This window comes from Chelmon rostratus, chromosome 6, assembly GCF_017976325.1.
Source record: "Chelmon rostratus isolate fCheRos1 chromosome 6, fCheRos1.pri, whole genome shotgun sequence".
Lineage (NCBI taxonomy): Eukaryota > Metazoa > Chordata > Actinopteri > Chaetodontiformes > Chaetodontidae > Chelmon > Chelmon rostratus.
The window spans coordinates 3,337,318-3,359,667 of record NC_055663.1 but is presented as its reverse complement, the minus strand read 5'-3'; the positions used below and the strand labels follow the sequence as shown (position 1 = coordinate 3,359,667).

The 22,350-nt window shown below is 42.3% G+C and overlaps 4 protein-coding genes across 9 annotated transcripts in view; 1 reads left to right on the top strand and 3 right to left on the bottom strand.

Moving 5' to 3' along the window:
* srgap1a (SLIT-ROBO Rho GTPase activating protein 1a) overlaps positions 1 to 6,754 on the bottom strand; it is an 84,154-nt gene extending 77,400 nt beyond the window's left edge. For all 4 annotated transcript variants that reach the window (XM_041938451.1, XM_041938453.1, XM_041938455.1 and 1 more), the window contains exon 1: positions 6,189 to 6,754. In XM_041938451.1, coding sequence (XP_041794385.1) covers positions 6,189 to 6,252 — 64 coding nt within the window. In that variant the 5' untranslated portion in view covers positions 6,253 to 6,754. The remainder of the gene's footprint in view (positions 1 to 6,188) is intronic.
* Positions 6,755 to 7,222: 468 nt separating this feature from the next.
* Positions 7,223 to 13,264, bottom strand: rxylt1 (ribitol xylosyltransferase 1). Its single transcript, XM_041939212.1, has 6 exons — positions 13,055 to 13,264; positions 12,715 to 12,900; positions 11,325 to 11,427; positions 10,863 to 11,177; positions 10,547 to 10,717; positions 7,223 to 8,346 (listed from the first exon to the last, which is right to left on the bottom strand). Exons 1-6 carry the CDS (start codon positions 13,200 to 13,202, stop codon positions 7,944 to 7,946), a joined length of 1,326 nt encoding a protein of 441 aa, XP_041795146.1. The 5' UTR covers positions 13,203 to 13,264; the 3' UTR covers positions 7,223 to 7,943.
* Positions 13,265 to 13,522: 258 nt separating this feature from the next.
* Positions 13,523 to 15,992, top strand: LOC121608247 (cytochrome b-c1 complex subunit Rieske, mitochondrial-like). Of its 2 annotated transcripts, none has more exons than XM_041939452.1 (2): positions 13,523 to 13,761; positions 15,266 to 15,992. In XM_041939452.1, exons 1-2 carry the CDS (start codon positions 13,623 to 13,625, stop codon positions 15,874 to 15,876), a joined length of 750 nt encoding a protein of 249 aa, XP_041795386.1. In that variant the 5' UTR covers positions 13,523 to 13,622; the 3' UTR covers positions 15,877 to 15,992. The 2 variants fall into 2 exon arrangements, with proteins under 2 accessions (XP_041795386.1, XP_041795387.1); XM_041939453.1 differs by having other exon boundaries at positions 13,525 to 13,734.
* A 1,772-nt stretch (positions 15,993 to 17,764) lies between these two features.
* Positions 17,765 to 19,816, bottom strand: zgc:112052 (protein C19orf12 homolog). Of its 2 annotated transcripts, none has more exons than XM_041939541.1 (3): positions 19,715 to 19,816; positions 19,127 to 19,287; positions 17,765 to 18,592 (listed from the first exon to the last, which is right to left on the bottom strand). In XM_041939541.1, exons 2-3 carry the CDS (start codon positions 19,284 to 19,286, stop codon positions 18,327 to 18,329), a joined length of 426 nt encoding a protein of 141 aa, XP_041795475.1. In that variant the 5' UTR covers position 19,287; positions 19,715 to 19,816; the 3' UTR covers positions 17,765 to 18,326. The 2 variants fall into 2 exon arrangements, with proteins under 2 accessions (XP_041795475.1, XP_041795474.1); XM_041939540.1 differs by lacking the exon at positions 19,715 to 19,816 and adding an exon at positions 19,577 to 19,689.
* Positions 19,817 to 22,350: the final 2,534 nt, after the last annotated feature.

The following is a 22,350-nucleotide window of genomic DNA, read 5'->3' as shown; positions in this document are numbered from 1 at the left end:
TGCAGCTCTGCTGCTGTTCAAGTACAAAGCTCTGTATCCATGTTATGTTGTGAACTCTTGTGATACCGTGACATAAAATTACATACGATATGCCCACCCCTAGAAACCAGATTATGCTGTGCACGTGGCAATAGTATTTCAAAGGGCTGATAAGTAAACCAGTTGCTAATTTAGTTATTTCAGTTAGCAATGTGAGTAGGATAACCTGATTAAATTGTTGTCATGCCTGTTGCAGTCATCTGAGATTTGCCTTACATGAGTAAGTAATAAAACTAGTGGAGTGGCTGTAGGAACAGTGTGACATCCACTTATGACACTCCTCTCGGAGCACAAGTAGTTTATCTGATGACTCACTGAATCACTTGTTTACATCACAAAGAAATGAAGCCCTTTACAAATCAGCATGGCAGCTAGTTGAGAGTTCCAGGAAAAAAGTATTCACCTATGCATAAATCCAAAGTAAATATAATCAGGAGCGGTCGCATATAGAGCTGCTAAGGTACCATTTTGGGCATAGTGAGGCTTTGCCATTGGGAGTGGATGGAGGACTTGAGACCCTATATGGCTCAGCTTCAGTTCCCAGAGGGTTGATGAGACTAAGGTGCCTGAGCCAAGCAGCAAGACACAGCTTGTGAACAGATTGTCATGGCCAGTCAAAGCTTTGACACAAAAACGAAGAAGCCAAAGAGGCAGATGTCACATTGTTTAAGTGAACGCAGGACATAGGAACCAACAAGACACTCCACTTGTAGCATGTTTGCACTTGTCTTAAAAAGCTTTCGCCACCACTAAACACATAAACGGCTTACGCCCAGAAGATGAATCGGCTGAACACACACATACGCAGATTAAAACAAGTCAACCAAGGCAGAGCTTATGACTTCACTTATTCCTGCACTGACCTCGTACCGTTCCGTCCCATCCCCCCAGTCTCCTTCCCCTTAATCCAGCCCTACTGGGTGGCAGACAGCAGCAGGACCTGATGGTCAAATTGTGTCTGTCTGCCTTCCTGTCTGTCCATCTGCTGGACCCCAGCAGTGGTTCAAAGGAATTAAAGTTGTCGACAAAGTTGCCAAAATCTTTGCAAATCCCCCTTCAACTCTCCTTTTTATTTCACTTCTTTCCTTGAGTTTTAATTCCTCTGTTTTCTTCCTCTAAGCGTGGTCCAATTCCATTAACACCCTGGGCCTCCTATTAGCTAATGCAGCACCGCAACACAGTGAATGTCATCCAGCTCATTACCCGGCGCTCCAGTCCCACACAGAGATTCTTCTCTATGCCCAAACACCGTCAACAGACAGGGGGAACGAGCAGCAGAACATGACACGGTTTGATCTTTTCCTTCTTCTTCAAAGAAACTGAATTAACCAGCGTTGGTTACAATTAGAGACTATATACCAGGCTTCTTGTTTTATCTTCATTTGCAACAGTGCCACCTGAATTGCTCCCAGTTTGTTTGGTTTATGGATGCAGGGGCGTGGATAGGGGTTGGTTTGGATTTTAACAGGGGTGAGGGGTCGGGGGGGCTGCACTTATGTCCTGGTGGCCTTTATTGCTACAATGAAAAGCACAGCAGGGAGAGTGAAGCTTTGCTTGTGCTCAGCAGTTTATTAAAACTGCAAAAAGGGTGAGTGGCCACAGATGGTGCTGTCAATAACCATTCACCCACCCATGCAAACACAAGCTCATGCACAAAACACACACCAATGCCACACCCAATGCCATACCACTGGGTGGAAACACACAACAGTTAGACATATACAGCTATAAAAAGAGGGGGGGTGGTAAAAACAGATGGCAAGTGTGTGAATGGGTGTGTGATATTGTGGTGAAGTGCTCCAGGGAGCGATTCTGTTAGTCTTTCAACCTCTAACCTCCATCAACACCTCCGAGAAACTGTTAAGATGGAGCAACACAGACCCACCAGTGCCCTATGAGCTAAAACTTAACTGCTCCTGAAGAGTACAATGGTTTGTTTCAGTGCTGCAAGTGGCCCTGAAATCACATATTAAAGCTATTTAGATTCATTAAAGGCCAGAAAGAGAAGACAGCGAGAAAAGTGTAGGCATATTAGGTAAATTAGAGCCTTTTGTATTTGTAAATCCCAGCATGACACGCAGCATTTCAATAGGCAGATTTTCCCAACTTGCCTTTCAGCCTAAGGTCTCTTGGTTTCCTAACGGATTTCTGGATGACTTCACATGCAGAGAGAAGCTACATCACGGGGCTCCAGCATGGTGTTAATGGGACTAAAAGGTCAGGTTATAGTGACAGCTGGCTTCAGATCCAGTCACGCTCCCCAACTCACAATCAACAATATTCCCTAATCAAGCAAGGGCAAAGGTGACATAAGGCCACAGGAGTCTGACAGCTGTTCTAATTTTCCTAATCATTCTAATCTCAAAGTGTATCTATTCATGAAGATTGACCCAAAGCAAATATTATAAGCAGCAGTTACTCCAATCAAGTATCAGTTCATCAATCTAACACTCATAGGTTTCATGTTATTAGAAATGTAATACATTTGAGGACAGAAATTTGGACTCAGGGGACTTGTGATGTGATGGACAGTTTTATTTTTATATTATTGATCATTTATATTATGTGATTAATGAGTTAATTCAAGCTATATTTGGCAAAACATGAAAAAATTACAAAGAGAGGGAGGTACCTGCAGTGAACAGGAAGATATTGTTACAAAAAACATTTGCTGTGAAGTTACTACAGGCTGTTGTATTTTGCTGCATCTACAAAATACTGACTGTAACATTGCTGTGAATAAAAGAATCAAGGACATGTTTTGGGTTCTACTGTCTGTGAAAGCACTCTGCAAGTGACTGTATTCATTACCCTGAAAAGACTATTTGCTTAGGTACTCTAGAGCATTCCCACGGTTTTATAATTTGGCATAGTTCTTTCAGCAAGATTCATTTCACTAAAAACCATGAAAGGCCGATTTAAAGACAAAATACAGTTTTGACTCTGCATGATCCAGATGTGACATGTGTGTGACATCTGGATTGTGTAATGGACAGTGATCAACACATACATACTCATCCTCTGCCACGCTGTTGGACAACATTAACTTCGTATTACAAATGTAAATTGACTGTTGACTTGTAACCACAAGACAAATCCTATTAATTTGAAAGATAATCAAGACCATGCCACCTCAGAGTAGCTTCCTGCCTTTAATCCCTCTGCATACAAACATGGGCAGACCTCTCTCTTTGAGTATGCAGAGGGGCAGGGTTCGGATTTCTAACAGCAGTGAAGGCAGGTCAGAGGGGGCAGCCTTTATGATGATCTGGGAGAGGACCCCTGACAGAGGCTCAAGGGGTCCTGCCATTGGAGTCACGACCCCCAGGCCACAAACAGCAAGCCACAGACTGACATCAAACCAACACTTTGCCCAAGAGAAAACACAGGAGTGTTGCTACATCCTGATCCACTAGTCCACTAGTCCACAGAAGGAGAGGCCCACAGAGAATGCCAATGCACTCACAGCCTTTGTGTATCCTGCAACTGATGCTCGCTCTAAAGCACAAACAGATTCTGCTGTCTTAACCCAATTAACGTTTTTGTTTTTCCGAAACAAGCTGAGTCTTGATGTAGAAGCCTATTTTAGCAATTAGCAAAAATTAAATCCCCGTGCTACAGAGCTTTTTCAATAAAAATTTCCAATTTCCTTGAATTGCCGAAATAGCATCTTTTTTTTTGGGGGGGGGGGGTGGTAAAAAAGGCGACTGTTGAATACTTAACAAGTGAATGTCAGCTGAAAGACAAGTTGGGCCTATGAGTAGTAATGTCAGCTTTCAGACGGATACCATAGAAAACTACATTAAATACCCCACATCTACAGCCTTGAATAACAATGTCACTCATCAGCACACTGTTATAAAAGAACTGAAAATGTATGGACATGAAAATGATGCTTCTCAAAAAAAAAAGGAATTGCTGATGTAAATCTCTGAATCTCTGTCATTCAGAGAGAGCTTCGACAGATCAATGTGGTTACATAAGATGAGGCAAAACTGGCCGCCAGATATTTGTCAAACTATTGTGAGAATTGAAACATTTTTTTCAGTGTGAGACAGAGAGGATGCAGACCAAAAGATCAAACATCGGCTCCGGCTGTTTTCTGGGCTGCTTGTTGTTCTACTTCTTGAGTAATCAATGTCTGTTCGCCAGAATCTGCCTCTGGCTATCACAGCTACACTGCAGATGTGATCCCACACATAATCACTGCAAACTCTTACTCATAAAACGCTTTACAGATGCAAAATCAGGAGCTGCTCTCAAACAAAATACTTAATGTTGACTGAATGCATTTTCTTCCACTTCTAACTACTCATATCCTAACGAGCCAAGCAGCTATTATTCCAAAACAAACAGAGGGCTGCATTTGCAGCAGTCTTCTGACCTACTAAACACTCTCAATGTTATGCTTGACAAAAAGCACAAACACATACATTTTGTAGAGATGATAGAGTATGTCTGAAGATGTCGGCAGTAAAAATAGGTAACACGAAGTCTCTCCACAGTTAATTGCAGCGACTGGAATTTGCATAGAAACAAAGAGTGTTTGTCTAAGAAATAAATTTGAATGATAAGAAATAAACTCTCAAACTGAATCTGCTCGCTATTTGCTATGCAAACAGAACAAGTACAGTACTCTACGCAAATAGCCACATGCTACCTGTGATGTTTCTGTGAGGATAAAAAAAAGACCCTCACAGGAATATTTACAATGCAAGACAAGCCTTGGTGTATTACCCTGAATTGAATTCTGCATCTTCAACAAAACAATACACTTTAACATCAATTTATTGAGGCTCCGCTGGTCCTATCCAGCAACAGCTATTCTCAGCGGTAGCATCAGGTTGTTGTTATTACCCCACTGGGCTCTGCATGACAAATGGGAGGCTTCCTCATCTCTTGTTCTGTGTCCCCTATGACCGTGCATCATCCTCTATTATAGGCTGAAAGCCCTTAGTCATCCTCGCAGGGAGAAGAAAGGGTGCTGAGCATTCCTTGCAAATGAGGGCTTGTGCCCAACCTCACGCAATCTTGTAATTCCTCAAGCAGCACTGGTCTCTTCTCTACTCTGCCCTCCACCCCATCCCCAATAACCCCCCCTGGATTTAAGGTTGGATACAAGGATGTGAATAGGTGGTATTTCAGCATGCTAGGCGCTGAAGTACAGAGCTGGTTGGCTGGGGGCCAAATCCCCATGGTTACCCTGGAGCAGCAACTGCCTCTTTCCTATGCTGGTCTGTCTGGGAATAAACTACTTCTGCTCTGCATGCATGGGGGGGCTTGAAGGAGACAGAGGAGACAAGATAAGTTAAGGTGGCATCATTATGGTGTCTTGCACCCCTCTAAATCACCCACCTAAATCAGGGCAAAAAGCAGATTTATGCTTTGAAGGACGTGTGTGGGCTCAAGCAGGGAAACGGAGAGGGCAAAGTAACAAAAAGGACACAAGGGCAGCTCTTCCGAAGTGCCTCTGAGCAAAACACAGAAGCGCAATAAAGGTATGCTGCCTGTGCTTATGCACTCCCATCTTCAGATCCATTATCATGCTGTAATGCTGTGGGAACAATGCAGTGACTATCAAGTGTCACCGCAATTCTGCAGAGCAACAAGACCTCAGTCACTCACCCTCAGTAGTTACAGGTTGTTGAACACGTCAGCCTAATAAAATGCGCCAGACCAAGAAGTAATAGCAAAAAGTGTCCCAGCAGATAGCACACAACCTGAACAGACTGCTTGATGGGCTACCTGTGACCTCTTCTTTGGTGAATCTGCTGAGCACTTTCCTTGGCTTTCACATGCAAAACTGCAAAACAAAAGACTACACGGCCGTCCAACCTTTTTATTTTGCTAATTAAGGTCAACCCCTTGAAATGCTGACATAAATACCGTTAAACTGCACTAGTAATTTTACAGAAATCCGAGTTAGATGAAGATTGGATGTTCTAGTTTAGCATGTGATTGTTTGCTCTGCAGTAAACACCAACAGGAGGTCATATTTTAGCAACTTTTTTTAATTGAACACACCACACCACTGGCTATGGCTATGACTCATACGCAGGTTGTGATGAACTAACGTTAGCCTGGTCCCAATTACTCCTCCAGCGGCTCCAACACGCACATTCCCGAACGGAACATCCACCCTCCCTTACCTTTGACTTGACTCTCGTACTCCGCGATGATTTCTTTATCCTTTTTGAACCTCGGCGTCGACATTGCGTCTTCTCGTGTCCGAGGCTTGTTGTAAACTTCTTGTAAAAACTGTTTGTCAGCGGGATCCTAAAGCGGCCGACGCATCCCACACAGCACGAGAAAATGAACGCGAAAGAGAAGAAGCGGCGCGAGACAAGATGACAGTTGGATTTAACTCGAGAAGAAGAAAACGTTCAGTTCTTCATGGTTTCTCTTCCCTCTGGATGAGCGGTGGATACACGGCAGAGCAGCACAGCCAATGCGCAGTCCCGCTCCAACCAATGGATCCACTCAAGTAGCCGAGCAGTCCGCGCGGCGCAACAGCGCTGCTAACACCACAGAAGAAGAAGAAGGAAAAAAAACAATCACGCAAGTTTCGGGGTCTCCGCGGCGGCTTTTCACCGCTCTCTGGAAAGTAGTGCCGACAACCCGTCCGCCTGAATCGTGAGCGTGTGTGCTTTTCGGTAGTGGTTTCCAGTTTGGGACCCGCGCGCGCGCACACACACTCTCACACACACTCACTCACTTCCCCCCTCGACGGTTTCTCCCTCCAACTCCCGGCAGGCTCAGAAGCAGACAGGGCAGGCCAACTGCAGCACCCAGCAGCTGGAGCCAGGCGGGGAGGGGAGAGGGAGGGATCTGCGCGCGCGCTCACACACACGCACGCGCGCACACACACAGCTAGTGGACACCAGGGGACTGACACTCCCAAATCTGAAAGTTTTTTTTAAATTTGTCCATAGTAGTCAGCTGTTGGTGAATATAACATCCGGTATGTGTAAAGGTTAAGCTTTTCCCTAAACCAGAATGCTAAGTGTTGTCATTAAACTCTGGCTTGAATGTGGCACTGCAACTGAAATTAAGACATTGAGGATTTGCAGTTACTCATACTTTTGTCCTTTAATCAAAAGAAATATCCCATGGATTGGATGTGTTTTCAAACATTCAGAAACACAGTGCTGTACAAGGTTGAATAGCCGGTATTAAAAGTTTTTTCCGCTTTATTTTTTTTCCTAACTCTTCTCTTGTCAACCGATCAGTCCATCCACTGAGAGGTAACTGGTCCACAGCGCCATCTGCTGGGCAAATAAAAGCACAAACGTATATCCACTGATTTCTCTTCAGGACCACACTGCAATTTACTTTATTGCACTTTCTTTACAAATCCATGCAGAACAGCACTGGAATAAACAGAACAACGAAAAAAATGTTTTGTTGCGTTTTGATCAGAAAAGTAACACATGCTACAGCAACTACATCCATTTTCAGTACAAACCAGCTGTATATACCATGTTCAAACAAGGTGTAAAAACACATTGTCTTATTCTACACCTACTGTTTAGTGTTTCCTAAAAATCACAATATTAAGTGCATACAAACAGAGATATAAAACACAGTTGAAATAATATAATATATGGAAAGGCAGTTTACTGTCTCATTTATTATTCTAAAACACCTGGACATTCCACTGTTGTAAACATTAAAATGATAAATATACAGTCATGTCATGGGGCCCTTTACTGACTAGTCATGGCAGCCTCAACACTTGACTACACATAAATAGTTTTACAATAACCTGCACAGGAATATTACACTGAACATAATCAGGATCACTACACCAGTAGTATTTCACATTTCTCCACAAAATAAATTAAATCAATATGGAACATCTGCCCCTATTCATCTTTTAAAGGTTTGTTCATTAAGCACCATGGTCAGCCGCTTTTGAAGAAAGTTTCCTCGATGACCTCAGTGAACCTCTCCTTCATCTGCTGACGGAAGCTGGCATACCACTCCAACAGCCTCCTCCTCCTGTCCACCCTCTGCTCCTGGCTCATGCCCCTCTCCCTCTCCAAGATGGCCGGCAGTTCTTTCCAGTCACTGATGAAGATGAAGGGTGCTCCTGCGGCTTTGAGGAGACGAAGGGGGGAGCTGGGCCCGGCTGCACAGGTCCCAGGTGTCAGTACATCTTCCACCACAGGCACGGAGCCATAAGAGCAGGCCTCATAGATGCGGTAGCACTCTGTGTTGATCCCGACTGGGCAGAGAGTGAGCTCACTCTGGGCCAAAGCTGTCTGATAGCGTCTCAGACTGTCTGCTGTCTCCTGAGGGAGCCACCTGAGGCAAGGAGGGAGGAAAGGATGCTAAAGCCATCAGTTTAAGCTGCTATAATAAATACACAAGATATATTCCAGTACTGTTCCAATGAGGCAATTCATTCTGTAAATATCTCACCTCAACTCCACACAGAATTTAAACAGTGCACTGGCCATCTATAATGGGCCTGTTCAGAACGGGCTGATTGCTTGGCCTCCAGTATTGTTGCCTGCAACTTTCTAGAGAGCCGCTCATATAAACTGCCATGAAGACGTCATTGCGTCCCCTAGCAACTCAAGAGTTTATGCATCATTTGGATGCAAAAGCTCACATCAACATTTTATGGCCTCAGTGAAGTCACAGCCCTGGTCAATGTCTGTGGATTAACCCCAGATTTAACAGTCTATGTGAATTGACATAATGTTGTTGCCCAGAGCAAGAAGGCACAGAGCATCCACAGTATGTGGAGTATCACGAAGATGGGAGATCTCCATCTCTGTCTTTTCACCAGACAGACAGAGACTCCGTCCACTTTTTCAAGTGAAAATAGCTTTCAACTTAACAGCGAATGTGAGATAATCAACTGGTCGCTGTCATTGCTAACAGGACCAGGCCTTTTATCTGTTTGGGACCAGGCTATTCATCTATTTGGGACAAGGCTATTTGCAGACAAAAATGTGTTTCATTCTGAAAATTACATCACTGCTGCTTGAAATGTTTGAGTTTAGCAATATAAAATGGCAAACTTACATGGCTTTGCTACAGGACAATATGTCCAATCCCTTTCTTAAGATGTTGAATGTACTGTACTGAGCGACGGAGAGTGAGCTGTGACCAGCATGCCATTCAGCAGGGCAGCAAGGGTCATCTCTCAATACACTGCACAGTGTGTAGTTCTGGTTGCAGTAACGCACGACTAATAAATACATCCTGTAGATCTCGATACTGCACTTCCTTCCATTCTACTGAGAAATAAAAGAAAATCTGCATTTAAACTGGCTAAACACAAACACAAACCAGGTTTCCCTGATATTACTATTCAAGAGTAACTTCAACTGCATTTGCTGTACTTTCAACTACATACACCGTACACCATGATATAAATACCTAAACAGGAAACTTTCACAAACTGCATTACAGTATGTACCACATACAGGGGTGAAACCTGAAAAAAATTACCTTGAATGCAATAATGTGCGCGTAAAGTTTGCAAACTGCTAACATTTAATTATTGAGTACATTATAATGAACGATTACTGATTAGTGTTTGCTGCTGTTCATTATTTGTCATGTTTTTAAAGGATAGGTTCACATTTTTTCAAGTCTGTTTTAAAACACTAATCACCTGCCACACACACTGAAAGAGATGGGGGACGAAATCAATAAACCTCATTCTGTGCTAAAATGCATTCTAAAGTTCAGCTGAAGCTAATATGAGGCAGATGTCCAAAGGACAATGTTACTGTCTTTTTGTACAAAATTCTGGTTCCAGCAACCAGAACGCTTTCCATCTACATACAGTATGGGTGTAGGAGTAGTGTTTAAGGATAGACTTAAAAAAATGTGTCCCTCTACTTTATGACTCCTTATAGACATTCAGATATTTTCCAGGTTCTCAGGGCTTGGAAATATTAGACAGTTGACGTAATAAGGCCTTACAGGGATTGTATAGCCTTAACTTCACTTTTTTCCATGTTAAAATGTAGACCCTAAAATCACTATTATGCCTCAGCTGTTTCCAGGCCTCCAAGAACATCATAACCATACAAACCAAATGATGAATGTTTACGTAGATGACAGCCCTTTATTTATAAGTCTACTTAATAAGATTAGTGTCTGTGATGTCAAATTTTAACCACTGTCATGTTATGTTATGTCAACCCATGAAATTTAATCTAAGACTTGAAGTACTTGAATTTCACTACACAAGACCTTGGAAATCATTTGTAGGCCCTTGATTTTGATGTCTCAGTGAGTGTGTGGGAACGCCAATGCCAAATAATAGATCACAATTGATCACAGTCATAAAACAAAATTGTTGATGTTCCAATGTCTCAGTAAGAAGCTTGATATTTAATATTCTCAATATGTGAGTATATCTAAATATTTTTAAATCCTCATTTTATGTTATAAAACAAGGCAGTCACTACAAGAAAATATGAAAGCCTTACTCTTCCATATCAGCCTTAAACAATGACTCGGCAAACGAGTAATGACTCACTTCTCCCTGGCAGTGGTGATGCATTCCTGATCCAGGCCAGACTGTTTCAGCACCTGCATGAGAGTTTCTCTGGATGAATTCTTGTAAACAGTTCCGAGGAAATTGCAGAGGTATGGTCTGTTGGAGGTGATCAGTTGGGCATTGGGTCTGATCATAGGAAATTGCCTGTATCTGTGTGTAGACAGGCAAAACAGAGCAACACGTTAGACAATGTTATTCATTTTCAAGAAAGAACCTGCTAATAGTTCAATGCACTGATATTAAGTACTCATGATGTACACATACACAGACGTAGGACTACTAAGAAAAGACATACGTGGCAACACCAAGAGGCCACTGGAAGACATCCTTGTCGTTGACCCAGGGGCTGTCGTACACCACAAACAGCAGCTCCACAAAGCCACCATTTCTCTTCAAGTAGGGGCCGATCCAGTCGTTGTTGCAGTGCTCATTGCCCAGCAGGACCACAGCCACGTGTGACACTGTGTGGGACTGCACCATAGCTTGGACATGTTCCAGCCACCTTGTGGAGTAAGAGACCTTCTGCTGCTCACGGCCGTTCAGAACCAAAACAAGGCTGTTCATATCCAGAGGGACATGACCCTGGACCACAGCAGGGCCTGTGTAGAAACTAAAGATTGAAGAAGGGGGGAGACAACAATTTAATGGTTCTGTTTTATTAAGTGGATATGAAACGATGTGGTGTATTTCACAGACTCTCAAAAGCAGACTACATGCAGGACACAAGTTTTTAAGTATTCCGTCATTGAATTGTTACCTGAAATCAATCTTTCCTGACTGCAGCTCTCCCTCTCTCCACTGTGCCACCTTGTCAGTAGGGTTGAGGGGTCCCTCTAAAATATGCTCCCAAAGGTAAAGCCCTGAGGAGAAAAGAGGGGTTCATCTGCTACCAGAGTTAAAAGTCAACATGTGCAGTGCCATTATGTTGTACCATTGCCAGGCTTCCACAGCAGAGCATAAATACAATTTTATGTTGTTTGTATCTATATCTATGTATGTGGGAACTGCTGCTGGTATTTCAGGTGTATATACAGTATATGCCCAACTGGGCCTAACTTTAATTTGATGTCAAACTTACATTGGCAGCAAAGTGGATGGGTGAAAAAAATCAAGCTAAAGCTTAGCATAATTGTTTTTGAATAAAAAATGTTTACACTGAAGCTGTATCTATTATTCCAAATGATAAACGTAATTATTTTATTTTCTCACAGGGACCATCAAGGATGAATACTTAGTATTGGTGCTGCAAATACACGCATTATGAGCTAAAGAAATCATTTCAAACTTGTTTGAGATACAGTTCCAGTTGGTGTTTGTTCTTCTAGTATTTGTGCTTCAAACCTGGTTGTCTTTATTTACACTCTGCGCTACATCCATATGACTAATCTACAACTTCTTTACTTTCACACTACAAAAATTGATTCCAAACAATTATTAACATTCATTACATTCTTTTTATCATGTTTTTTAAAGATCTATTCTATTGTTTAAAGCACATGTAAAATTCGATATTATATATATATATATTCGATAATCTAAACATTGGTCACCTTCAACACAGTAGTAGCAGTATCTTCCTGCCATCTGCAATGACACTGCAAACTGTAATGTACCAATGATAATTCAGATTCTATACTATATTTTATACATTCATTTAATAAATCGAATTACTTCATAAACTTTGATAATACACATTAGTTTTTAATGCATATTCAACTTCTCTGCATCCTCACCATGCAGATACATCAGAATTTGAAAACAATTTTGTTTTTTCCCATCATCTGAGTTCTGTGAGGTTTAATAATGCATGTCCGCACTGCAGGGGCGTACTGCAGTCTTTCATCTGACTAGTAGTCAGTAGTTAAGTTTGTAGTAATAAATTAGTAGTAATAAATCACATGCCAAAGTATCAATGAAGCCACCAATCACAAGACTTGAAAAACAACATTTTCTCATTCTCAACTTCAGTATATTAACCACTTATGAGAAAACATTTTTTTCTGTACATGTGATTGCGCATGCGCAGATGAAGACTCGTCACTGTAAAGTCACAGTATTGACATCTCACGTCCAAATCACAACACAGACCTTCTCTCATCTCTGCGGGCTGTGACAGCTTAATGACATCTCATAATACCGTGACTTACCTATGGCAGCTTTCCCCCAGATTTGGACCCTGTATCTTTTGGGTTTGTTCTTGTCAATTCGACCCAGGTGCTGTTTGAAGGCCTCTCTCTTTTTATTGAGAGCCGAGTTGTACTCCACCTGCTCATCCTCCCACGGATTCCAATCATCTGCTAGAAATGGAGCAGCGCCGCCATCTCTGACACCACCTGCAAACACCACACAGAATTTCCATTCAGCTTATGGGCATGGAGTTCCTTTAAGTATATATATAAGAAACGAATGTCTAACTGCCAATTTAAGACATTTTAGGCAGCTTATCTGAAACAGAGGCTCGATAACGGCTGTGTTCAGTGAAATTACCTGAGGGTGCTCCTGTCTCTTTCTTCACCACCCTGTGAACGCGAGAGATTACTTTGGTGCTGAAGAAGACATTGTATGCAGCATAAAGTGAAAATGCCACATACGCAAAGATAATCAGAAGGAAAAGTTTTCTTTTAGGTATTTTCATTTTTCTTTTCTTTTTTCTTTCTCTCAGGTTACCATTGTGTAGCTCGCCTCCATATTTTGTGAGAGGACCCTTGTTTACACGCGAGGACCCCGGATACGGGTGGCTGAGAGGAATGCTTGTACCAAATCAGCCGTCATTTTTAAATTTCTCCTACTTCGCATCAGACTGTCGTCATATTTCAACACTAAAAGTATCACATGTAATCGTGGTATTAATTACTATCTGTAAAACACAACAATAAAGCGACATATTAGAAAAAACGAAAGGGACACTTCGGTCAGACCGGAACTGGTAACGCGGAACGTTGTACAGGAGGAGCTGGTTTCTGGCAAAGCGGCTAAGAGGGGTGCACATAAGTTCGTTATCGCACCGAAGGTCGTGTCCGTAACCACGGGTGGAGGTATATTGTTTTGGGCAAAAATGATGTCCATAGCCGCTCGTTCCGGGGCTCTTTCCCCGTACCTGCAGGCAACAAAACACACAACTAAAAGCCTGGTGTTCCCTGGAGCAAAGGAGTTATTGCCTGCTGCTGGTAAGGCCGTGGACGGACGTGTGGCCAGTAAGGTTGATCGGATATCTTTATATATATAAATTTGGTTTGACTTTACTTTTTATTATTATTATTATTATTTTTTGCTTTGTTGTCTGCAAACTTATACTACTGCTAACATGTAGTATGATATAGCTGTGTTGTCCCTGAAATCCAGAAATTCTGAAATACAGTGTCCCTTAAAAATAAACAATAGATGACATGAAATCAACGAAGGTTAAAACAAACAGGCCAAGGACGTAGGCTTGGGACCTGTTGGACCTTGAGTCATAGTTTAGAAGACATGAGGGGTAGTCGGCTAGTTTGCCAAGAAGTGCATTATTGATTTCGGTGCCGTACTCTTCTGGCTGCCAATGACCCAACTTTCTCATATAGTAAGGATCCATGCGTTCTAAAACCATCTCCAGCTATGAACTGTAGGATGATAGCCTGCATCTAGTGGTTCAAGAGTGGAAGCAGAAGAATGCTTATAAATTACATCACCACAGTACATAACAGGAAAAAGTTTGACCGGACAATTTGCTTTCTGCAGATTTGGTCGATAATTATTCAGCTCATTTGACTGACCGATGTTCTACCTTTAATGCAAAGGCTGCGTGACCTTGTAAATATGTTTGTGGTGAATATCAAAGTATGGTACGTAACCATGGTTAGAAAAGGTTTTCATTGGCATGCCAGTACAGGTGAAATACCTACTTAGGTCAAAGTGCACTACAAATTATAGCGCAGAGGGAAGTACTTCAACAAAGACAGTTCTTTTGATGACTCACTTCAGGTTTGGTATTGTCGATTATCCAGTTGGGTGATTGACAGAAAATCAATCATCAACAATTTTAATAATTGACCAAGTAATCGTGTAGTTATTTTTTTCAAGTAGCTTTCACGAACGTAGTAGTAGCAGCTTTACTGATTGTATCATGCTTTCTAGGTTGAGATCTAGACCTGATCTTATGTACTTTGTGGTATGTTGGGGAAACATTCAAATCCTGATTTAGAGTGCTTTGATGTTTTTTTTTTTTAAAAAAAAAACAGTTTCTCTGGTTTCAGTAACCTATGATGATTAATTCTTATGGATACAGTATACTGTATCCATTTCCAGTATTGATTTGATCCAATTTTCATTACTAAAATTAGGAATTTTTTTAAAATTCCGAATTTAAAATTCCTTCCGAAGGAATTTTTTCCTTTAATATGCTAAACGTGTAGCCAATTTAAAAGGTCACAGGAATGCACCACAAGTCATTCAGTCTTTTTGGAAATTATAAGATCAACTATCAATTAAGCCTTGAAAACAAGGATACAGTTTGTCCAGTGTGGTATATTGAAAATTGACAAACAACAACAACAATTTGAGGGAGAAATATGGTAACTGAATGTTCTAAATGCTGAATATGAAGCATTAACAGAATAACGTTCTGTTAATATGTTTTTCTAAGATACTGTGTAATTTCTGATCTGTTCACCCATCAGCTGCGTTTGTCTTTAAAAACTGCATTATGTGTCTCATTCCCAGCTCCTGGAGGAATCCGCCTTGCCCACACAGATATCAAGGTTCCTGACTTTACAGACTATCGTCGGCCTGAAGTCATCAACCCGAACAAGTCCTCCCAGGGGAGCAGTGAGGGGAGAAGGTTGTTCTCTTACATTGTCACAGGAGCCACCACTGTGGTTGGTGTTTATGCAGCGAAGACAGTGGTCACCCAGTTTGTCTCCTCGATGAGTGCATCAGCAGATGTCCTGGCCTTATCCAAGATTGAGATCAAGCTCAGTGACATCCCTGAAGGCAAAAATATGACCTTCAAGTGGAGAGGGAAGCCCCTGTTTGTCCGTCACCGCACAGAGAAAGAAATCGCCTCGGAGGAGTCTGTGAATATTGCGGAGCTACGTGACCCCCAACATGACAAGGATAGAGTGATTAACCCCAGCTGGGTCATCGTCCTTGGTGTGTGCACCCATCTGGGTTGTGTGCCCATCGCTAACGCCGGAGACTTTGGAGGCTACTACTGTCCTTGCCATGGCTCCCACTATGATGCCTCAGGAAGAATAAGAAAGGGACCTGCTCCTCTGAACCTGGAGGTTCCCTACTATGAGTTCCCTGATGATGACACAGTTGTGGTGGGATAAATACTGAAGCTCTCTCCCGGTTTCTTTCTGTAATATGTATTTTTAGATGGCTTCGTTTGAGAGTTGGAAGTGGTATAAAATGTGTTTATTTATTAATAAATATATCTCCACCTCCATGAGTGAGTTACAGTGATGTATATAATTATAATAATATAAGTGTTGAGTGCAAATGTATTCATCCCTTGGCTGTGGAAGCCACAACTAAGACCAGGTACAAGTAGTTCCCTTCAGAAGTCACATAATTAGAGAGTCCACCTGTGTGCAGTTAATCTCAGTATAAATATACCTCAAAGTTTCTTAGAGAACATTACCAAACAAATAGTGTCATGAAGACTAAGGATCTCATCAGACAGGTCATAGTTAAAGTTGTGGAGAAGTACAAAGCAAAATTAGATTATAAAACAATATGCCATGCTTTGAATATCTCACAGAGTGACATTAAATCTATCATTAGAAAATAGAAAGAATGTGGCACAACAGCAGGTCTGTCAAGAGAGGGCCGTCGACCTAAACTGATGGACCGGACATGGAGAGTTAATCAGAGAAGCAACCAAGAGGCCAATAGTAACTCTGGAGGAGCTGGGAAGTTCCACAGCTCAGGTTGAAGAATCTGTCCCCAGGACAGCTATTAGTCGTGCACTCCACAAAGCTGACCTCTACGGAAGAGTGGCAAGAGGAAACCCATCAGAAATGTTCGCCACAAGCCACGTGGAGACACAGCATGTCGCGGAAGGTACTCTGATTAGATGAGGCTAAAATTGAACTCTGTGACTCTGTTTCAAAATGTGATGCTACACTGCACATCACCCTGAGTGCGCCATCCCTACGCTGAAACACGGTGGTGGCGGCATCATGCTGTGGGGATGCTTTTCATCAGCAGGGGCTGGGAAACTAGTCAGGATAGAGAGTGAGATGGACGAAGCCAAGAACAAGAATTTCTTCAAATTTTTTAAGAAAACCTGTTTTAGTCTTCATGAGGCTTGAGACTGGGGTGGAGGTTTACCTTCCAGCTTTACAAAGCACACAGCCAGAGCTATACAGGAATGTCTTAGAGTGGCCCAGTCAAAGCCAAGACCTCAGTCTGATTGGCAAGACTTGAAAATTGCTGTTTGGGCAATCTCCTTCCAATGTGAGTGAGCTTGATCTATTTTGCCAAGAAGATTGTGCCAAAATTGCAGTCTCTAGATGCACGAAGCTTGTAGACACATACCACAAAAGACTTGCTGCTGTAATTGCAGCAAAGGTGGTTTTCCCAAGCCTTGACTTTTGAACAATGGTATGTGACACAAAAAAGTGACAAAAAAGAACTACTGTCAGCCAAAAGCTGAGGGCAGAAGATGCTAAAAACAAGAGGAAACTATATGAAAGGCAGAATCAAAAATGCAGGATGAATCCACAACTGCAAAAGGTGAATGGAACAACAAACGGCTTCATTACAAAAAAAAAAAAAAAAGTTTCACTAGCCTGAGTTCTGCTTTGCACTTAGGACCTACTTTTGACAGTGACTAGAGTAACTAGAGAAACAATCCTGGAGGTTATAGGGCTACATTCAGGGCCATACGAGATTAATAAAGATGCAGCGGGGTCAGAGCCTCAACAATTGTAGCAGAATCAAAACAAGCCAGCATATGGGTAATACATGCAAACAGAAAAAATGCATGGATCGTATTTTTAAGACCGGCTGGTTGGAGGGGACAGCAGCTTTCTGCTTTTCTACCTTTTTCCTCAGGGGGTGGTTGGAGCCTGTTTCATGGTTATATAATGGTGCAAGAGTTGTAAGTGCTCAGCACATACCTATGACCTACAAGAGGCGTAGGAACCCTGAGGAACGGAGTGATTTGGATAAGATGATGGGATGATCTAGAAAACCCAACTGACAACCTCACATACACCTCTTTTAATTGACGAGATCACTCAAAGCAAAAAAAGAGCCTGAATTGACTCAGTGATGGCAAAACAATACAGTGTACACACAAGCTGGTACATTCCTACTGTTAAACTTCCTAAATTTACATCAAATTAAAATATGTCACACCCTGAAGTTGGCACTCATTCAATGAATAATCTTTTTTTAAAACTGGTAACACTACTTCATTGTAGCTGAAGGTCTGACTGAGTGACCTTAATTCTGAGTAACCTTTAAAGTAAAACATGAAAATCAGTGCCATTAAAGGCTTAATGAATAAATAATTCTTTCAAGTGCACTTCCAATAATAAATTAATCCTGTTATAAAGCTGTTGTAATTCACAGTTATGTGCTAACCTCTTTTTCACCAGTGTAACCTGTTACCAGGACTGTGATTGTGTCTGAGCCATTTTACAACATGTGATTTCACATCTGATAAAGAGTCTCTCCAGCTTCACAGAAACAGTTCACATTCTTGTCAAAGACTCAGTCCTCCTGAGCATGTTGCCCCCCCAGTCAGGTTATCCCAGTTTTTCCACAGAAGCTAATCCACATAGTGCACCTCTGCCTGGAGCTCCTTGGTGATGTACCCGAGAAGGGCGCCTGTTAGCTGCTGCTTCAGGCTGGCGTTGCCCATCACTAGAGCTGTTAGCTGAGCCAGATCTGTCCACTGAATGTCTCCCAGGATGGCCATGAGATCATCATAAAGCTTCTGCTGCTGCTGAGGACTCAGCTCCATTATGATCTGAGGCAGTGGTTTGAACTGTCCACTGGTCAGCCAGCACCCCAGAAGGCCTCCCACAGCACCACCTGTAGGGGAGAGGGTTTCAAACTTGTGAAATTTAGCAACAGTATTTACTGGTCCTACGGAGCAAATTCTGTTTGCAACAAAGCAAGTACAAGGGGTGACGTCCAGGATACCAGTAGTGCCGAAAGTACGGAGCCTAGATCGGCCATGCTTCCAATGTTTTAATGTTAATGTGGAGAACACAAGTTAATTTTGTTTTCTCGAGTAAACAAGCTTTGTTATCTTGAGATAATGAGACAATCGACCCATTATCAAGAGAAAACAAAGGGCTGCTTCCTCTGATTTATCAGAGATCAGGTGTGCCATGACAGCATACATAGATGGCATCTTGAAAACTGTGGCAACTGATTTAAGATTAAACTGTCCAATCAAGGCTTTGGACTGGACTTTGATCAAGATCTAGCACAGGTAGGCTCTGTTAATTTTAATTTAATTCAGTGCTCTACTATTGACACGTGAAAATGCTGACTGTGTGATGATTCATCGTGGGCTTCTGTACCGTAGTGCAGATGACAGATTTTCCTGTTTTTACTTACCGACTGCTATTCCAAGAGGACCCCCGACCAGCCCTCCAGCGAAGGCCAGTCCCCCAGCTGCTGCTGCTCCCTTGCCTGAGCCTTTCACTGTGGTCTGGATTTGCGTATTGGCAGATAACTCACAGCACAGCTTCATGACATCGTCAATCCGATGACACATACTGTGGATTGGGTGAAAAAATTTTTAGGAGACATGACAGAAATTGCAACTACAAGCTGCTACATTTAACAGCAACAACAGAATGAGAAATCAGGAAAATAGTGGCAGTTCAAATAGTTGAAATACATTTGTGGTTTCTATTCACATTACAAATTCACATCAGACCCCGACACACACATTAAAATTTAAGACAGAAGACTAAACATGGTCCTGCACACACTGAAGACTGTGGCAAACAGTCATCTTCTCATGCACTTATCTACAAATACCAGTGTGACAGTGCAACAGACCTGATTGCATCAGAAAGCATCATTAAGCACAGGCTAACGCTACAATGTCATCTACAGCGCCTTTCTTCCAAACACGACCAGTTCGACATGAATCAACGCCCGCTTTAATAGCCACACTAGTGTTACTGACAGACCTACCTGTGTTATGTAATCCTCATCAATATCTGTTGGAACTATCGTTATAATGTCACTATGATGTCAGCTCTGCTTCAGTTTGTTGCTCCTGAGCCCACGTGATCAAGGCCGCAATGCCTGACGGTTCCAAAAAAAAAAAAAAAAAAAAGAGGTGCGTTTAAGGACATTCGACCAACACCGGTCGAATGTCGGTGTACCCGAGGAGCCGTGCGCGAGCATACACAGGTGGATCCTGTGCGGAAGCCTTAACGTGACGTATAAAAGAGGCGTGACACACAGCTGACAGGCACAAACAATGGCGGGAGCAGGACTCTACATTTTTTTTTTATTTACTTTTAATAATCCCATTGCATTTAACCCATCACCTAATTACTGAAACACACACATGCAACATGCAGTGAATCACACAGGAGCAGTGGGCTGCATTCAAGCGCCTGGGGAGCATATTGGGGGGTTAAGTGCCTTGCTGAAGGGCACATCAGCCGGCTAATGGAGGGGGAGAGGATACTCCACCACACCCAAATTTTTTCTGCCAAATCTTAGTGTTCATAACTTGTTATTTATTTACGATGATCAAATGTGCGATCAAACTTTCTGCGTTTCACGCAGTTCATCTGCTGCAATTATGACATGGCGTTTACAAGTGCACACAGCTGCTAATGGTAAATTATTATATCAAGACACAGATTAGCTGTAGTTCATGTTGTCATATTGTAGTCAGTTGCTCATTATGTAGTCTGCATCTGTTTTCCTTATGTACACACAGCACCTTAAAGTGATGGTGAAACTTCTCAAATATTTCAAATAAATGCAAGCAAGATCACTTAAATTTAATTTAAGCGACTTCTGTGAAGCCACCACTTCCAGTTAAAAGGGAAAATGTGAAAATACAGAATGATTAAAAACATTGCAGGTGCGATGCTGGCAATATTTGCAAAATCAGGTTCAGATTCCCTGTTTTTGCTGATTTAACATTAAAGAACATGAATGATCCCCATTAGTGTTTTCAGGTTTATATGCACAAGTGGTGAGGGACCAGTCTGTGACCACTCGTAACCTGTTAATACAGAGTCCCTGTCGTTTTCATTAGTGTGCTCCAGAGCATTTGTACTCTCACAGCTTGAGGGTGATGTGTCTCCCAGAAAGAGCTAACTCTCTGGTAGATTACTTCTCATGGCTGAGGTTTCTCCGCAGGGAAATGGAGGTTTCACACTCAGGTAGTGCAGATTATTTGGGATTGGTATGGGCAAGCCCCTGCAGACAACTCATTATCCTCTATGGATTTCCTTCGCGGTGACCAGCTTGGGATAGACAATCTTGCCAATACCCGGCCACGGGCTCTGTATGTATGCATTACCGCCAGTCCGCCTGATAATGCCTGTGATGCACAAAATGCCCCTTTTCATGGGAGCGCGCACAGAGCATGATGAGGAAAATCTGGCTTAGATAAGAACATTGCCAACCACCACTGTGATGCCCATTATCTCTGATTCTCAATTAAAGATCAATAAGGGCTGCATTTAAACTGGAATATTCATAAGTATGTTGTCATTATTGTATAATTACTCACCTGAAAATAAGAATCGTTGTGTTTTCGTCACCTTGGAATGAGCTACAGAGGGAGCGGGTCCTCTTCCATGGAGTCCGTCATGTAGCTCTGCCATCTTTGCCACCTAAAAGGTCTTGTCAAGCCAGCTCACAAGAAAGCCTGGCTATGTGGAACTTCCTTCATAGTATACCCATCAGGACTACACAAATCTTTGTGTTTCTTTTGTAGTCATAAGTGAGAAGTCATTTAAAATTGCAAATGTGCGATGAAACTTTCTGCCCTTCACTGTTTGGGTAGCACCATATAAGGCGCTGTTCTAACCACATTCCTTAACAACATTTCACCACTTATGTTTTTAGTGTTCATTGAATGTTGGCTACAGTTTACACATGCAATCAGCTGCTTTTGTCAAATTACTATATTAACAAAGACATCCTCTTGCAATCAGCTGTATTTTGCTGTATTTCGTGTTCTCATATAGTAGTCAGCTGTCCATTATGTAGTCTGTCATTCCGAAAGTATAGTCCTGTGAGGACAGTTGCAGTGGGGGCTGTAGGATATACGTATGTAGTCAGTGTGCTGTGGCAATTTCTGTGACACAGTTCCAATCATTCGTAGCAGCGGTGTCAGTCAGTAACGACGGGCCCTTGAGCTCCTCAGTTAAGAAGCAAATGCACACACATTCGCCCACACACTTATTTTTTTTTTTTTCTTAGTGCATTCAACAGACCCATCATGAGAGCCAACCCACCTGCCCAACCAACAAAAATACCAATCCCACCTGCAAATCACCAACTTGATGCATCACAGCAGCACAAATATCAGCACGGCTGTCAGGATCACGCTGCAGTCTGCTTCCTGCTCTGCATCAGGCTGATCCTGCTGCTGGAGCAGATCCTGTCAGAGTGCTGCTGTTCCTCCCCCACACACACTGATGGGAAGGTTTACACTAATAACCGCACTGACAGTTACAATTTTGCTCTGAATTGTTGAACAACCGTAAAACAAGTAATCCTTCATCAGAGACATTAAGTCTGTTCCTCGCCTCTTCTTCCTCAGAATTTGAACAGAACATCGGTCCACATGTGGA

Excerpts from the sequence above, each read along its gene's own strand:
- LOC121608247 (XM_041939452.1), top strand. The coding sequence starts at position 13,623 with ATGATGTCCATAGCCGCTCGTTCCGGGGCTCTTTCCCCGTACCTGCAG. Across the intron at positions 13,762-15,265 it reads CGTGGACGGACGTGTGGCCA|CTCCTGGAGGAATCCGCCTT; the intron begins GTAAGGTTGATC and ends TCTCATTCCCAG.
- zgc:112052 (XM_041939540.1), bottom strand. The coding sequence starts at position 19,599 with ATGATGCTTTCTGATGCAATCAG. Across the intron at positions 19,288-19,576 it reads ATGCTTTCTGATGCAATCAG|TATGTGTCATCGGATTGACG; the intron begins GTCTGTTGCACT and ends CCCAATCCACAG. Across the intron at positions 18,593-19,126 it reads TCCTCTTGGAATAGCAGTCG|GTGGTGCTGTGGGAGGCCTT; the intron begins GTAAGTAAAAAC and ends TCTCCCCTACAG.
- rxylt1 (XM_041939212.1), bottom strand. The coding sequence starts at position 13,202 with ATGAAAATACCTAAAAGAAAACTTTTCCTTCTGATTATCTTTGCGTAT. Across the intron at positions 12,901-13,054 it reads AGAGACAGGAGCACCCTCAG|GTGGTGTCAGAGATGGCGGC; the intron begins GTAATTTCACTG and ends TGGTGTTTGCAG. Across the intron at positions 10,718-10,862 it reads TGGCCTCTTGGTGTTGCCAC|ATACAGGCAATTTCCTATGA; the intron begins GTATGTCTTTTC and ends GTCTACACACAG.